The sequence below is a fragment of the Macaca nemestrina genome, chromosome 17 (assembly GCF_043159975.1).
Source record: "Macaca nemestrina isolate mMacNem1 chromosome 17, mMacNem.hap1, whole genome shotgun sequence".
Lineage (NCBI taxonomy): Eukaryota > Metazoa > Chordata > Mammalia > Primates > Cercopithecidae > Macaca > Macaca nemestrina.
Window position 1 is genome coordinate 18,592,699 of NC_092141.1, and position 15,922 is coordinate 18,608,620.

At 49.0% G+C, this 15,922-nt stretch overlaps 1 protein-coding gene across 3 annotated transcripts in view; it reads right to left on the reverse strand.

Annotated features, from left to right (window-relative positions):
- The window catches only part of LOC105491048 (DNA topoisomerase III alpha), a 40,614-nt gene that overhangs the window by 3,762 nt on the left and 20,930 nt on the right, over window positions 1-15,922 (reverse strand). For all 3 annotated transcript variants that reach the window (XM_071082463.1, XM_011757158.3, XM_071082462.1), the window contains 7 exons: window positions 14,502-14,687; window positions 14,217-14,346; window positions 9,207-9,320; window positions 8,944-9,109; window positions 6,554-6,697; window positions 4,409-4,531; window positions 556-1,238 (listed from right to left, as the gene is read on the reverse strand). In XM_071082463.1, the coding sequence (XP_070938564.1) occupies window positions 556-1,238; window positions 4,409-4,531; window positions 6,554-6,697; window positions 8,944-9,109; window positions 9,207-9,320; window positions 14,217-14,346; window positions 14,502-14,687 (1,546 nt within the window). The remainder of the gene's footprint in view (window positions 1-555; window positions 1,239-4,408; window positions 4,532-6,553; window positions 6,698-8,943; window positions 9,110-9,206; window positions 9,321-14,216; window positions 14,347-14,501; window positions 14,688-15,922) is intronic.

Genomic DNA, 15,922 nt, shown 5'->3' on the forward strand with positions numbered 1-15,922 from the left:
CCGAGATCGCGCCACTGCACTCCAGCCTGGGCAACAGCGTGAGACTCCGTCTCAAAAAAAAAAAAAAAAAAAAAAAAAAAAAAAAAAAAAGAAATGAGGCTGATGCTTATGGTCTGCCAAGGGTCACGACAGCTGCAAGGGCACAAGGCCATTTGGGAAGGCCTATATCCTCATTCTGGTGTCTGTTGCTATGGGACCCTGAGCAACGCCCACTTCATGTGTCTGGGTCTCACCTTTCTCACTTATAAGTAAAATTGTGATCATAATGCTTACCCGATGAGGATGGAAGATGCATAGAAGTATACTTAGCATAGTGCCAGGCATAGGGCAAATGACACCATTACTGGTAGCTACCCTTTAATCTAGAATGAGGACTGTACAATCATCACCTTGCTGAAAGTGATCAAGTGAGGAAACAGAGGTGCAAGGCAGCCCAGGTGCCCTTCCCAATCCCACCATGACCCTGCCTTGCCTTCTTTCTGCTGTCCCCAGTCTTCTCTGAGGTAGATACCTGAAAACCCAAGGCAGGGATTCCCATGCCCCTCCCTGCCTCACCTGGAGCGGTGTTCTCATCGACCCACTGGAAGAAGCCACACTGCTGCTCTCTCGGCTTGGCACACGTGTGGAACTGGCGCCCCTTGTTGGGCCCATCCTTCTGTACAGTCCGTGTGACGGCGGGCTGGCTGCACAGGCAGGATGTGCCAGTACCACTGCCATCACCAGGGTTGCCAAACCCACCCAGGTGGATCCCTGGGCCTGGTGGGCGTCCCAGGGAGCCGCCTAGGGGTCTATATGCCGAGGCGGGAGGCCCTCCTGCTCCCTGATTGGGGCTGTCTGCCCACAGGAAGAAGTTGCAGCTACCCCCGTTACACTTAAAGAATTGCCGGCCCTGGTTGGGGCCCTCCTTACGGACAGTAAGCAGCACAGCCTCCTGGCCACAGTTGCAGGTCACAGAATTGCTTTCACCAGCAGCCGTGGGTGGTGGGAGGGTCCGGGCCAGAGCCTTTGAGGGCCCAGTCTGTCTGCTGTCAGCAGGCTGGGGGTGCTGGCTATTGTCCATCCTGTTCAGAGACTGGCTAGCCTGCAGGTGACCAGAGGGCTGGATAGCCCTGGGGGGGCCCCGTGAAAATCTCAGGTCCAGGATCTCCCTCAGGGTCTCGTCGCATCCACCGATGCAGCAAACAAACTCCAGAGGCATGGTCGGGGGAAGGCTACCGCGCTTAAACTTTAACTTCAACCTGGTGAGGCCAGAAGATGGGAAAAAACATTAACAACCAGGTGCCAGCTTCTCCTTAGTCCACTGAGGGCTGCTTTAGCCCTAGGCCTCTCTCCACCATTCCTTATGCATCAGGAAGCCCACGCAAGTCCCCTGTGAGGCCCTCTGTCAGCCCACTACAAGCCCTTGCCAGTCATCACAGGAGTGGACAGTGGGAAGCAGTGCAGATGAAATCTAAGATCCCAGTAATTCACTAAAATAAAAACACCTCTGAGAAGTTCCATGTCTCTATATCAGCAGTTCTCCAAGTGTGGTTCCAGGGTGCCTAAGCCCTTTCAAGGAGAATGCAAAACTATTTTATAGGCCGGGCGTGGTGGCTCATGCCTGTAATCCCAGCACTTTGGGAGGCAGAGGCGGGTGGATCATTTGAGGTCAGGAGTTCGAGACCAGCCTGACCACCATGGTGAAACCCTGTCTCTACTAAAAATACTAAAAAAATTAGCTGGGCATGCTGGCATGTGTCTGTAGTCCCAGCTACTTGAGAGGCTGAGACAGGAGGATCGCTTCAACCCGGGCAGTGGAGGTTGCAGTGAGCTGAAATTGTGCCACGACACTCCAGCCTGGGTGACACAGTGAAGACGCTGTCACACACACAAAAATTTTTATAATAATTCTAAGGCCGGGCATGGTGGCTCATGCCTATAATCCCAGCACTTTGGGAGGCCGAGGCAGGTGGATCACGAAGTCAAGAGATTGAGACCATCCTGACCAATATGGTGAAACCCCATCTCTACTAAAAATACAATAATTAGCTGGGCGTGGTGGCACGTGCCTGTAGTCCCAGCTACTCAGGAGGCTAAGGCAGGAGAACCTCTGGAACCTGGGAGTCAGAGGTTGCAGTGAGCCGAGATTGCGCCACTGCACTCCAGCCTGGCGACACAGCAAGACTCTGTCTCAAAAAAAAAAAAAAAAGAAAAAGAAATTCTAAGAGGTTATGTCTATTTTGCTCTTATTCTTCCATGTGTATAAAATGGAGTCTCCCAGAGGTGCCAGCACATGCAATGACTCAGCAGACTGACTGCAGAAGCAGATATGGGAATCTAGCTCTCTTCTATTAAGCCAGACATACAAATTGCAAAATGTAAAACAATGTCATTCATGTCATTGTTATTTTGCTTTGGAAAATAAGTATTTTATTACCCTAAAAAACACGGTATTTACGGTAGTATGCGATGCATTTGCTAGAAATAAATCATTAATTTTTTTTTTTTTTTTGAGACAGTCTCACTCTGTTGCCCAAGCTGGAGTGCAGTGGCATGATCTCGGCTCACTGCAACCCTCACTTCCTGGGTTCAAGCGATTCTCCTGCCTCAGCCTCCCAAGTAGCTGGGACTACAGGCGCATGCCACCACGCCCAGCTAATTTTTTCTACTTTTAGTAGAGACAGGATTTCACCATGCTGGCCAGGATGGTCTTGATCTCTTGACCTTGTGATCCGCCCGCCTCAGCCTCCCAAAGTGCTGGGATTACAGGCGTGAGCTACTGTGCCTGGCCAAATTACTGAATAATTTGAAAGATGTTTCCACTTTAATTTCACATATGGTACATACTGATCAACCGCCAACAATAAAAGCTCTCTGGGCTCCTCAATGATCTTTCAGAGTGTTAGGGGACTGGTGACCAAGAGGTTTGAGAACTACTGTCTTGTTCTAGGGCTGTGCACTTTCTAGAGGAACTTAAGTAATTTATTTATTCATTTCTTTCTTTTTTTTTTTGGAGACGGAGTCTCGCTCTGTCACCTAGGCTGGAGTGCAGTGGCGCGATCTGGGCTCACTGTAAGCACCGCCTCCCAGGTCCATGCCATTCTCCTGCCTCAGCCTCCTGAGTAGCTGAGACTACAGGCGCCTGCCACCACGCCTGGCTTTTTGTATTTTTAGTAGAGACGGGGTTTCACCGTATTAGCCAGGATGGTCTCGATCTCCTGACCTCGTGATCTGCCCGTCTTGGCCTCCCAAAGTGCTGGGATTACAGGCCTGAGCCACTGCGCTCAGGCTATTCATTTATTTCTAGAGACAGGTCTGGCTCTGTCATCCAGGTTGGAGAGCAGTGGTGAAATCATGGCTCACCACAGCCTAGACCTCTGGGATCAAGCGATCCTCCTGCCTCAGCCTCCTGAGCAGCTGGGCCTATAGGCATATGTCACCACATCTGGCTAATTTAAAAAATTTTTTGGCCAGGCACAGTGGCTTACACCTATAATCCCAGCATTTTGGGAGGCTGAGGTGAGTGGATCACTTGAGGCCAGGAGTTCGAGACCAGCCTGGCCAACACAATGAAACCCTGTCTCTACTAAAAATACAAAAAGTAGCCAGGAATAGTGGTACATGCCTATAATCCCAGCTACTCAGGATGCTGAGGCAGGAGAATTGCTTGAACCCAGAAGGCGGAGGTTGCAGTGAGCCAAGATTGCACCACTGCACTCCAGCCTGGGCAACCCAGTGAGACTCTGTCTTAAAAAAAAAAAAAAAAAATTTTTTTTTCTTTTTAGAGATGGGGTCTTGCTATGTAGCCTAAGCTTTTTTTTTTTTTTTTTTTTTTTTTTTTTGAGACGGAGTCTGGCTCTGTCACCCAGGCTGGAGTGCAGTGGCGCGATCTCGGCTCACTGCAAGCTCCGCCTCCCGGGTTTACGCCATTCTCCTGCCTCAGCCTCCCGAGTAGCTGGGACTACAGGTGCCCGCCACCTCGCCCGGCTAGTTTTTTGTATTTTTTAGTAGAGACAGGGTTTCACCGTGTTAGCCAGGATGGTCTCGATCTCCTGACCTCGTGATCCGCCCGTCTCGGCCTCCCAAAGTGTGTAGCCTAAGCTTGGATGTTGTATTTAATATGCAAATAATTTCCTAAGCCTTCTGTAACAATGATCTATATGGAGAGGGCAGGGAAACAGGCCTTCATGGTTCTTTGCCCATGGCCTACTCCAAACAGGGTCATACCTGCCAAAGCAGTGACAGCGTGGAACACAACAGAACCGGATCAGGCCTGCCTACCTGGCTGCTGCAGAACACAGCTACACCCCTGCAGGGCCTGAGTGGAATCCCCGACACTCCTCTCTGGGTTCTGACAGGAGCAAGGGAAAGATGGGCGCCGTGGTGTACACACTCCAGAGGCGGCGCCTGACTCAAGCGCCCAGCTCACCTGTACACAGGATGTGGCTGACAAACTGGACACACGCTGCTGTCCCTGCTGGCCTCCAGCACCGAGTCAGGAAGCCACATGGCTGAGCGACACTCCGGGAAACCCATGCAGCTGAGGTAGAACCTGGGGACAAGGTGCCATGTCAGATGGTAGGAGTGCAGGGGACGCTCTCAGCTGTTGGCCATCAGCTGAGGCAGCCTTTTCTCAGCTGACCGAGGACAACATTCCCTTTTCTGGATGACACTTAACTGGATACACAAGCACTCATATTGAATTGATTGGGGAAAATGAGCCTTCTCACATCCCAAAAGCACAAAGCAGCTATTGCTGACCCTGCTTTCTATTTAGAAAACTGACAACCAACCAAGGTGACGCCAGGGGCTCTGTGCTGTGCACTCACACATTCTTGCCTTTCTGCCTCGTGCCAAGTCTGGGCAGTGTCAGGGAGCCCCTCAGTTTGCATGTGAGTAAACGGTGGCTTGATGTGGGCTGGAAACCTGCCCAGAGACATGCATGCGTGTGGAGACGGGAGCCAGGAATGGAAACCCATCTGTGTGTGACAGAGCCTCACCCGCAACATCTACACCCCACCCACTACCCAATCCATCCCATCCCTGTCTCTCCTGGCCAATGTTTTTCAACACCTTGCAGTCATGAAACATTAGGGTTTGACTAGCCAATATGCATGTGATTTACAAATTCCTCATGAATGTGCCTGGGTACACTATGAAGAAAAAAAAGCCCTGAACTCCAATCATTTAAATAAGAAATTTACAGTCTCAGAAATGGAAGTTATCAGATAAACCCTGGAGTGGCAAATCCCACAAGACAATCTCCTGACCTTCTGGAGGAACTCAGAGAAGCATTACAAAATAACAACAGAAGAACAAAAGAATAATAATTCTCCAATCCAGAGAAGTGGAGAATTCACAGCTAAAACAAAAGTAGTTATTCTCTGTCCTTATATTCCAATGAGTACTAATCCAATAACCTACCGATGGTAAGGAAAACCCATCAATGTCATTTATTAAGTGCTGAAATATAGGCCCATTCAGTCATTGGGCTAAGCCTAGAGTGGCACTGGCTTCTGTCTGTGAGTGACGTGAGCCCTGACACCTGCTTCCAGGTCTGGCCCTTAGACCTCGTGTTTCTGAGAGCGTGGGTGGCCTTCTCTTCACTCGGGCCAGCCAGGTTAATGATGGCTGGAGGTGAGGAGTCAAGAAACCTCCTTTCTTATTCAGCAGCAAGGACCGCAGCAGCCCCAGGTGGGTCAGGCAGGAGGGAGAAAGGCGGTGTAAACCTGGTTTCAAACTCTGCCTTTGCTGCCCACCACGGCTGCTTGACTCCAAGCAAGCACCTCAGCCCTCTAAGCTGCATAAAAATCCCTGCCTTGCAGGGTAGTTATGAGAATGGGATGAGGTAATGCTTACAGAGCACCACCCTGCATCATGCCAGTGAGGGATGGCACCTGATGATGGCCGCCACCCCTCCAGCACGTCTTTCCCTGTGAACTTCGTCCAGTGGCCAGTCACTGGCTTGAACAACCCGATGTGAGGCTAAATTGCCCACTTGGATCTACTATATTTAAAGTAGATTTTCAGGCCCCATTCAGAACTAAAACTAGGAGAGAAGAAAAGTAGTATCTGCTGAGTATCTACAACACATCAGGCAATGTGCTATACATATAGTCCTGACCGTTTTCACCAAATCCTCACCCTTAACACAGTCTTGTGAGTACTGACCTTGTTTTACAAAAGAAATTGGGGCTCAGAGCAGGTAAGTAACTTGCTTCAGGCCACACCGCTTATATGCGGCAGAAGTGGCATTTGAACCCAGACCTACCTAGATCTGAAGCTCATGCTCTTCCATGTGTTACACATTGGGTATACGATGTCCTACCCGCAGGGGACCAAAAAACCCCACTATCACTCGGTTGTCCACCTGCTCTGAATTGCCATAGTGCTTTACACCTCAAAGGCCTGATCCCATCCTGCTATGCTTCTAGGTCAACACCTTGCCTGCAGGTTGGCAACCACAGGCCTGCCTTGAAAGATTCCATGGAGTGAAATGGCAGGGCCTTTCGAGCTGTGGCTGACACTGCAGGTGCTGGGGAGCAGAGGTGGGGGCAGAAGGCGACGTACTGACCCGCCGTTCTTCTTGGTCTTGAGGACCATGTCCTTGTTGCACTGTGGGCACTTCCTGATGGGCTCTGGCATGGCTGGGTAGATCTCTTCTTGCTGGGCCAACTCTGTCCCATTCCCAAAGTACTGGGCCAAGGCCTCATCCAATCTGAAGAAAAGGCAAAGACAGACACCCATCAGCCGGCAATCGCTGCAAAGGCACCTACAACACTCTTATGTGCACACAACAGGCGTGACCTTGGGAACCAGCTAGTCAGTGAGCCGCAGGCCTCCTGCAGAGAACAGACGGCAAACAGAGAAGACTAAGCTCACCATGGGCCCTGGTGCCAAACCAACTCCTGGGAGGAGAGTCCAGATACAGGCAGATGCTTCTGCTTGTCACCAGCCCACATTAAAAAGTAAAACTGGGCCGGACGTGGTGGCTCACGCCTGTAATCCCAGCACTCTGGGAGGCTGAGGCAGGTGGATCACCTGAGGTTGGGAGTTCAAGACCAGCCTGACCAACATGGTAAAACCTTATCTCTACTAAAAATACCAAATCAGCCAGGTGTGGTAGTGCATGCCTGTAATCCAAGCTACTCAGGAGGCTGAGGCAGAATTGCTTGAACCCAGGAGGCAGAGGTTGCGGTGAGCCGAGATCACACCATTGCACCCCAGCCTGGGCAACAAGAGTGAAACTCCGTCTCAAATAAAAACAAACAAACAAACAAACAAAAAAGTAAAACTGCACAGGGTCCATGTACAGACCAGGAGTGTCTGTCTGCATTAAGTTTAAACTAGCTCATGCCTGCCTTTTCACAACTAGCATGCGGTAGTCTGAAGAATAGGAAATAACAAACTGTTACTTTCTATTACAGTCTAACACGCATCAGACACCAGATGTGTGGGCGTTTTCCCCACACACCAAGCAACTCTCCCGCCAGACACCAGTTGGACATCCTCTAATTCAATTCAATTCTGACACTATGCACCTGGAGATCCATCTGACAGTTAAGGGCTCAGTCCCAGAAGACTGCTCCCCCAATCCCCTCAGATGTCAGTCACAAATCCCAGGGTGTGACTTGTGCTTCTGAATGACTGGTTGTAACCTGGGGTTCCTCAGACCCCCTCCTTGGTTTGAATAACTCAACAGAGTGGCTCACAGAGCAAGGGATGTGGGGAAGGAGTAGCTTCCATGCCCTCTCCCAAACACGCACCCTCCAGGAATCTTTACCTGTTCAGCTATTTGGATGTGCCCCAAACCCAACTGTTTGGGTGTTTTTTTTTTTTTTTTTTTTTTAAGTCTCACTCTGTTGCCCAAGCTGGGCTGCACTGGTGTAATCTCAGCTCACTGCAACCTCCACCTTCCAGGTTCAAGCAATTCTCCTGCCTCAGCCTCAAGAGTAGCTGGGACTACAAGGTATGCACCACCATGCCCGGCTAATTTTTTTTTTTTTTTTTTTTTAGCAGAGACGGGGTTTCATTATGTTGGCCAGGCTGGTCTTGAACTCCTGACCTCGTGATCTGCCCGCCTCAGCCTCCCAAAGTGCTGGGATTACAGGCATGAACCATCGTGCCCGGCCCTTGTTTGGGGATTTTATGGAGGATTTATTACTTAGGCATGATTGACAAATCACTGGCCATGTGTGATCAACTCAACTTCCAGCCCCTCTGCTCTTCCTGAGGTAGGGGTGGGACTCAAAGTACCAACCTTCTAATCACAGGGTTGGTTCCCTGACAACCAGACCGATCCCAAGGCTACCCAGGAGCCCTCAGCCACTAGTCATCTCATTCGTATACAACAGACACAGCACTTAAAAAATTCCAAGAGTATCAGAAAATGAAGTCCAAATATATATATCTTATTATAAATCATAGCATCACAGGTAGAAAACACATCATTTCTAACAAAATACATACATGCTGCTTGCTAAATATCCACCTCTAAATGCTCCAGAAAATAAATGGATCACACTCCAGCACTTGGGTTTACTGATTTAAAAGACTTTGTTGCCTAACTCAACATAATTAATTTGTCATGTAATGAAAGCAGAAAAAAAAAAAAAGATAATTAAAATCAAGAGAATGGTATTTATAAAGCTAATAGTTCAGAATAACTGGAGGAGACAGTTCCGATTACTGTTTGTATAATGACAAAGCTCTATAGAGAGTTGTAAAGGAACTGGAGAAGAAAGTCCAAAGAAAGGGGTATGTGGAAAACCCCTAGGCCAGGAGGCCAGTGGTGAGGATGAATCTGGCAGGGTTAAGAACTCTGACTGGCCCAGATGCAGTGGCTCACGTCTGTAATCCCTGCACTTTGGGAGGCTGAGGTGGGAAGATCTCTTGAGGCCAGGAGTTCAAGACCAGCCTGGGCAACATAGTAAGACCCCATCTCTATTTCTTTTAAGGACTCACTTCTTTGCTTTAGCCACCGCTTCGATGAAAACCTGCTTGTATTTCTGCACTTGCTGCCTTAGAACCACAAATTTGTCCTTCTTGCCATCACAGATCAGCTTCAGATCAGCTTCCAGCTCAGCCCGGAGGTCAGGCTTAGACATTTCATAGCCCATGGAATCATAACCTGCAGGGAAAGTCAAGCTCAGTGAGGGCCCACCTGAGACCCTCAGGGACTTGGGCGACACCACCCACTACCCACTGCAAGCTCTGTCCTCCCTTACCTTCCACAAGTCCCATGCCCAGGTGCCCAGGGAGGAACCGCTTGTCTGGGGTGAGTCCCACGTACATCCGGGCTTTGATGGTCTCGATGTGCTCCGCATGAGTGGCATCCGTACCTGGAAGCCATTTGCTGGTTACTCTGAGGTAATACTGACAATAGCTCCACCCGGGTGGCGCATGGGCACCTTGCTCACTCCGGAACCCCTCCTTTGCCTGGACAGCCTATATAGGTAAGATGCCTTCACTTCATTCCCATATAGCTCATTCAAGAAATCGCAACGGCAACCTCAACTCTCTTGCTCCCTCACATCCCATTACTCAGGAAAGCTGTCAATTCCAGCTTCAAAGCTCCTTTTAAAAATTCTCCTCCCCATGTGTCCAAGCCACAGTTGCAGCTTGTGTCCCTATTTCTAGTCTCTTCCTCTACCCTAACTATTCTTTAAGCTGTGGCTAAAGGGATCTTTCAAAATGTAGCTCTGCCATGAAGAAAATGCAAATTAAAACTGCAGTGAAGGCTGGGAACAGTGGCTCATGCCTGTAATTGCAGCACTTTGGGAGGCCAAAGTGGGCAGATCACCTGACGTCAGGAGTTCGAGACCAGCCTGGCCAACATGGTGAAACCCCATCTCTATCAAAAATACAAAAATTAGCTGGGTGTGGCGGCATGCGCCTGTAGTCCCAGCTGCTCAGGAGGCTGAGGCAGGAGAATCACTTGAACCCAGGAGGCAGAGGCTGCAATGAGCCAAGATTGCGCCACTGTACTCCAGCCTGGGTGACAGAGTGAGACTCCGTCTTAAAAAAAAAAAAAAAAGGGCCGGGTGTGGGTGCAGTGGCTCATGCCTATAATCCCAGCACTGTGGGAGGCTGAGGTGGGCAGATCACAAGGTCAGGAGATCAAGACCATCTTGGCTAACATGGTGAAACCCCATCTCTACTAAAAATACAAAAAAAAAAACAACAAAAAAAAATTAGCCTGGCGTGGTGGCGGGTGCCTGTAGTCCCAGCTACTCCGGAGGCTGAGGCAGGAGAATGGTGTGAACCCAGGAGGTGGAGCTTGCAGTGAGCCGAGATTGTGCCACAGTACTCCAGCCTGGGCGAGAGTGAGACTCCGCCTCTAAAAAAAACAAAAACATACACAAAAAAAACAAAACAATGAAATAGCAGTTCACACCTACCGGCAAAATCAAAAAGAGAGATAATACTAAGTAAGGATGTGGATGAACCGGAATCCTAGTGCCTTGCTGGTGGAAACAAAAAATGGTACAGCCACTTCAGAAAAAAAAAAAAAAAAAGTGTACTGGTTCCTAAAAATGTTAAATGTAGAGTTACCATGTAAACCAGCAATCCCGTGGCCGGGTGCGGTGGCTCAAGCCTGTAATCCCAGCACTTTGGGAGGCCGAGGCGGGTGGATCACGAGGTCAGGAGATCGAGACCATCCCTGGCTAACATGGTGAAACCCAGTCTCTACTAAAAATACAAAAAACTAGCCGGGCGTGGTGGCGGGTGCCTGTAGTCCCAGCTACTCAGGAGGCTGAGGCAGGAGAATGGCGTGAACCCAGGAGGCGGAGCTTGCAGTGAGCCGAGATCGCGCCACTGCACCCCAGCCTGGGCGACACAGCGAGACTCCGTCTCAAAAAAAAAAAAAAAAAAAAAAAACCAGCAATCCCACTCCTAAGTCTACCCAAGAGAAATGAAAACACACGTCCACACAAAACCTTGTACAAAACTGTTCACAGCAGGATTATTTATAATAGCCAAAGACTAGAAACAACTCAAGTGTCCATCAACTGCAACCTCCATTTTCCAGGTTCAAGCGATTATCTTGCCTCAGCCTCCCGAGTAGTTGGGATTACAGGCACCTGCCACCAAGCCCAGCTAATTTTTTCATTTTTAGTAGAGACAGTGTTTCACCATGTTGGCGAAGCTGGTCTCGAACTCCTGACTTCCAGTGATCTGCCACGTTGGCCTCCCAAAGTGCTGGATTACAGGTGTGAGCCACTGTGCCTGGCTCTTTATAGGAAATAACTAAAGTAGGCAAACCTGGCCAACATAGTGAAACCCTGTCTCTACTAAAAATAACAAAAATTAGCTGGGTGTGGTGGTGCGTGCCTGTAATCCTAGCTACTGGGGAGGCTGAGGCAGGAGAATCGCTTGAACCCGGGTGGCAGAAGTTGCAGTGAGCCGAGACTGCACCACTGCACTCCAGCTGGAGCAATAAGAGTAAAACTCCATCACAAACAAACAAACAAACAAACAAAAAATCCCCAAAAACCTGACTATGGTGATAGCTGCACAACTTTGTAAATATGCTAAAAAATGTAAATTATACATTTGAAAGAGATGAACTGTACGGTATATAAATAAGACTGTTAATAATCTTTTTTGTGTGTGTGACAGAGTCTCTGTCACCAAGGCTGAAGTGCAGTGGTGTAAACTCGGCACACTGCAACCTCCGCCTCACAGGTTCAAGCAATTCTCCTGCCTCAGCCTCCTGGGTAGCTAGGATTATAGGCGTCAGTTATCATACCCATCAATTTTTTGTATTTTTAGTACAGATGGGGTTTCACCACATTGTCCAGGCTGCTCTTGAACTCCTGACCTCAAGTCTTGAACTCCTGACCCCCTGCCTTGGCCTCCCAAAGTGCTGGGATTATAGGTGTGAGACACAACGCCCAGTCTGTTAATAATCTTTTAAAAATATTATTTTGTGTTTTTTTTTGTTAAGTGTACCTCTCTGTGGTTCCTTTACTTAGAAATCCTAGAAGACTCCCTGCTGACCACGTATCACCATCTAAGCCCTTCAACTGGGCAAGCCAAGGCCCTGTAAAGTCAGGCTTGGATCATCTTTCCAGACACCTTCTATGGCCACCACCCCCAATCCAGCTACAGCAGGCTTTTGCTTTCCTGCTCCTGTGCCTTCCTCAGGCCTGCCCTGCACTGGGCTGCCCTTCGTTGATCCAGCAGTCTTACTATGAAGTTTTGGTCCAGCTCAAACGCCAGCCTACCCATGACATTTGCTTCCCTGCCTACTCCCTGCAGAACCCATTACATTGTATTCAATGTGTTGGTTTGGTTCTTCTGTTAGACTGAGAAGTTAAAAAATGAGGTCTTATTCTTCTTTGTGTCTCTGGTGCTTAGTCCAAGCTCTCACTATTGTGGGCCTCATGTTTTGTTTTGTTTTTTTTTTTGAGACAGGGTCTCGCTCTGTTGCCCAGGCTGGAGTGCAGTGGCTCAATCTCAGTGTACCTCACTCTCTGCCTCCCGGGCTCAAGTGATCCTCCCACCTCAGCCTCCCTACCTATAGGCATGCACTTAATTTTTTGTAGAGATGGTTTATTTTTTTTATTTTTGAGACGGAGTCTCACTCTGTCCTCCAGGCTAGAGTGCAGTGGCGTGATCTCAGCTCACTGCAAGCTCCGCCTCCCGGGTTTACACCATTCTCCTGCCTCAGCCTCCCGAGTAGCTGGGACTACAGGCGCCCGCCACTTCACCTGGCTAGTTTTCTGTATTTTTTAGTAGAGACGGGGTTTCACCGTGTTAGCCAGGATGGTCTCAATCTCCTGACCTCAGATCCGCCTGTCTCGGCCTCCCAAAGTGCTGGGATTACAGGCTTGAGCCATCGTGCCCAGCCAAGATGGTTTATTTTTTTGAGATGGAGTCTCACTCTGTCACCCAGGCTGGAGTGCAGTGGTGCGATCTTGGCTCACTGCATCCTCCACCTCCCGAGTTCATGCGATTCTCCTGTCTCAGCCTCCCAAGTAGCTTGGATTACAGGTGTCCACCACCATGCCTGGCTAATTTTTGTATTTTTAGTAGAGACAAGAGTTTCACTATGTCGGTCAGGCTGGTGGTCTTAAACTCCCTTCCTCAGGTGATCCAACCACTTCAGCCTCCCAAAGTGTTGGGATTACAGGCGTAAGCCACCACGCCCAGCAAGATGGAGTTTTACCGTGTTGCCCAAGCTGGTCTTGAACTCCTGGGCTCAAGTGATTCACCCATCTTGGCCTCCCAAAATGCTGGGATTACAGGTGTGAGCCACCGCATCCAGCCCTCATACATTTTTATCAAATAAATCATATGGGTGAACGTCTACTAATTTTACCTAAGCCTGCAGGGTTTCTGGATGTCCTAGTGATGGTCAAGGACTCCACGCTGGAGCACCGCTTCCTAAGTCACAGGCCTAAGAAACTCCCTTTGTGGGTGAGGCAGCTGCTTATGTAACACATGCCCAGAGAGCTCTGCTTCCCCTCCACTGTGCTGCTGGTATTCCTGGACTAGGCTTGCCAGAGAAAGCCCTTGAGAGCCTTGAGAAAAACGAATGGAGGGGACAGCAGATTAGTTACAAGGACCTATCTGCAAAGCTTGAGCCATGGGACTTATTGGGAATAACACAATTCTGGCCCAGTGTTTTATTAAAACCTAGTTTCTGATTCCTAAGCAATTATGGGAAATGCTTTAACAAAAGGCTAAGAATCCAGTCACCCATAGCTAACAGCAGGGTCCTGGCACATACATGAGGCCAGCGTGAGCAGGCTGACTGAGCAGTGTGGGTGCAGGCCTGTAGAGACAGCTGCCACCCTCACCCAATACTCCACATGGGAAGGAGGAGCCAGATCTGACACTTCAAAATGAAAACAGATTTTATGATGACTGTCCTAAGTTTTAATTGTTGGTTCCTTACATGCTGTTCTTATTCAAAAGAACAAATCCTCATGTGGCCAATGGGTGCTCCCAGTTGGGCCCTCAAAGCCATGGGAAAAGTCTCTTACTACGTGCACAGCACAGTGCATGGTTTAAGAGCACTGACTGTGGAGGTATTCAGACCAGGTTTTAATAACACACACTTTGTGAACTTAGGTAAGTTCTTAACCTCTCTGAGCCTTATTTCAACCATAAAATGGGGATAAAGATACAGCAGCTGCATTAGACAATGGTTTGAAGACTAGAGGAAACCTGTGCCTGGTACACGGTAAGTGCTCAAGAGATGCGAGTTAACCAGAGGAGCCACTGACCAATGCCGTGCTTCTCCATGAGGGCAATGAGGTCGGCCTCGGTGAGCAGCTTGGGCGGGCTGGTCTCCCCATCCACCATCTCCACGGTGCTGGGCTGAAAGCGGGAGCCTCGCTCATAGACAGGGAGGATCTACAGGGAGCGGCAGGTGCAGCAGTCAGATGATTCCATTATCACACTCAGGCAAAAAATAACCTCATTTCAAGGAACACAGTCCTGCTCCACTAGAGAACTCAGGACTCGCAACACAACTGTCCTCCCTCTCCCTGGGGACCACTCTTGATCACCTTGTCACTCCAGTGATCATATGGATACACGTCCAGATAGTTTCGGGCCAGAATCACGAGGCCGTGGGCCACAAAGCGTTCCTGAGCGATGTCGATCTCCACTGTGGTCTCCTGCCCCTGAGCATCCTGGGAGCAGCAGGCCAGGAAATGGCGAACAATAAACTCGTACAGTCGCTGTTCGTCTCCCTAGGAAGAAACGAGGAGTTTGAAACTCCCCCTAGAATATCACCTCTCAAGGACAGGAGCATCGCTGGTAGCCTTAGCCAAATGTCCAGCACAGAAGAGGCCACACTGCTCCTCAGGCCCTGCACTAACATGGAGTGCCAGGCAAATAAGTCCTGGGGAGAGGATAGGTTTAGGTTGACACTTTCACAACTCAAATCTGGCAAAGATAAGCAAGGGAGTAATCTTCCCCTTCAGAGTGGTTCTTTGATGTAAACCCAATCTAAGCAGAAAACAAGATGAAAGCATAAGAAGTTGGCAAGAGACTCCTCAAATACAAGAGACACAGCAACACTGCACCTGGTGGCCTTAGCCCAACTTCATGCACACGTTTAAGCAGTAATTTGTCAGGGTATTTTTCAATGAGGTAATCAATGATTTAGTGAGTCTCACTCTATCAAAATGAGACATTTATACACATATCCAATAATTCCCCTTCTACGGATCTCTTCAAAGGAAGTAACTGGAGAACCACAAAAATATTTATGTCTACAAATGTTAACTATAGTATCAAAAACATAAAAAACAGATTTGGCAAAATAAATTATGGCACATCTTTGAAATTGTTAAATATCATGCTTAATAGGCAATTTTTCCTCCCTTATAATCTTTTGTATCTCTTAAATTGTCTAAAATGAACATGTAATTTTTTTTTTTTTTTTTTGAGACGGAGTCTTGCTCTGTCGCCCGGGCTGGGGTGCAGTGGCCGGATCTCAGCTCACTGCAAGCTCTGCCTCCCGGGTTCCCGCCATTCTCCTGCCTCAGCCTCCCGAGTAGCTGGGACTACAGGCGCCCGCCACCGCGCCCAGCTAGTTTTTTGTATTTTTTAGTAGAGGTGGGGTTTCACCGTGTTAGCCAGGATGGTCTCGATTTCCTGACCTCGTGATCCGTCTCGGCCTTCCAAAGTGCTGGGATTACAGGCTTGAGCCACTGCACCCGGCCTAATTTTTTTTCAGAGTCTCACTCTGTCATCAGGTTGGAGTGCAGCGGTGCAATCTCAGTTTACTGCAACCTCCGCGTCCCAGGTTCAAGTGATTCTTCTGCCTCAGCGTCCTGAGAGCTGGGACTACAGGCACACGCCACCACGCCCAACTAATTTTTGTATTTTTAGTAGAGACAGGTTTTCACCATGTTGGCCAAGACAGTCTCAATTTCCCAACCTCGTGATCCACCCACCGTGTCCTCCTAAAGTATTGGGA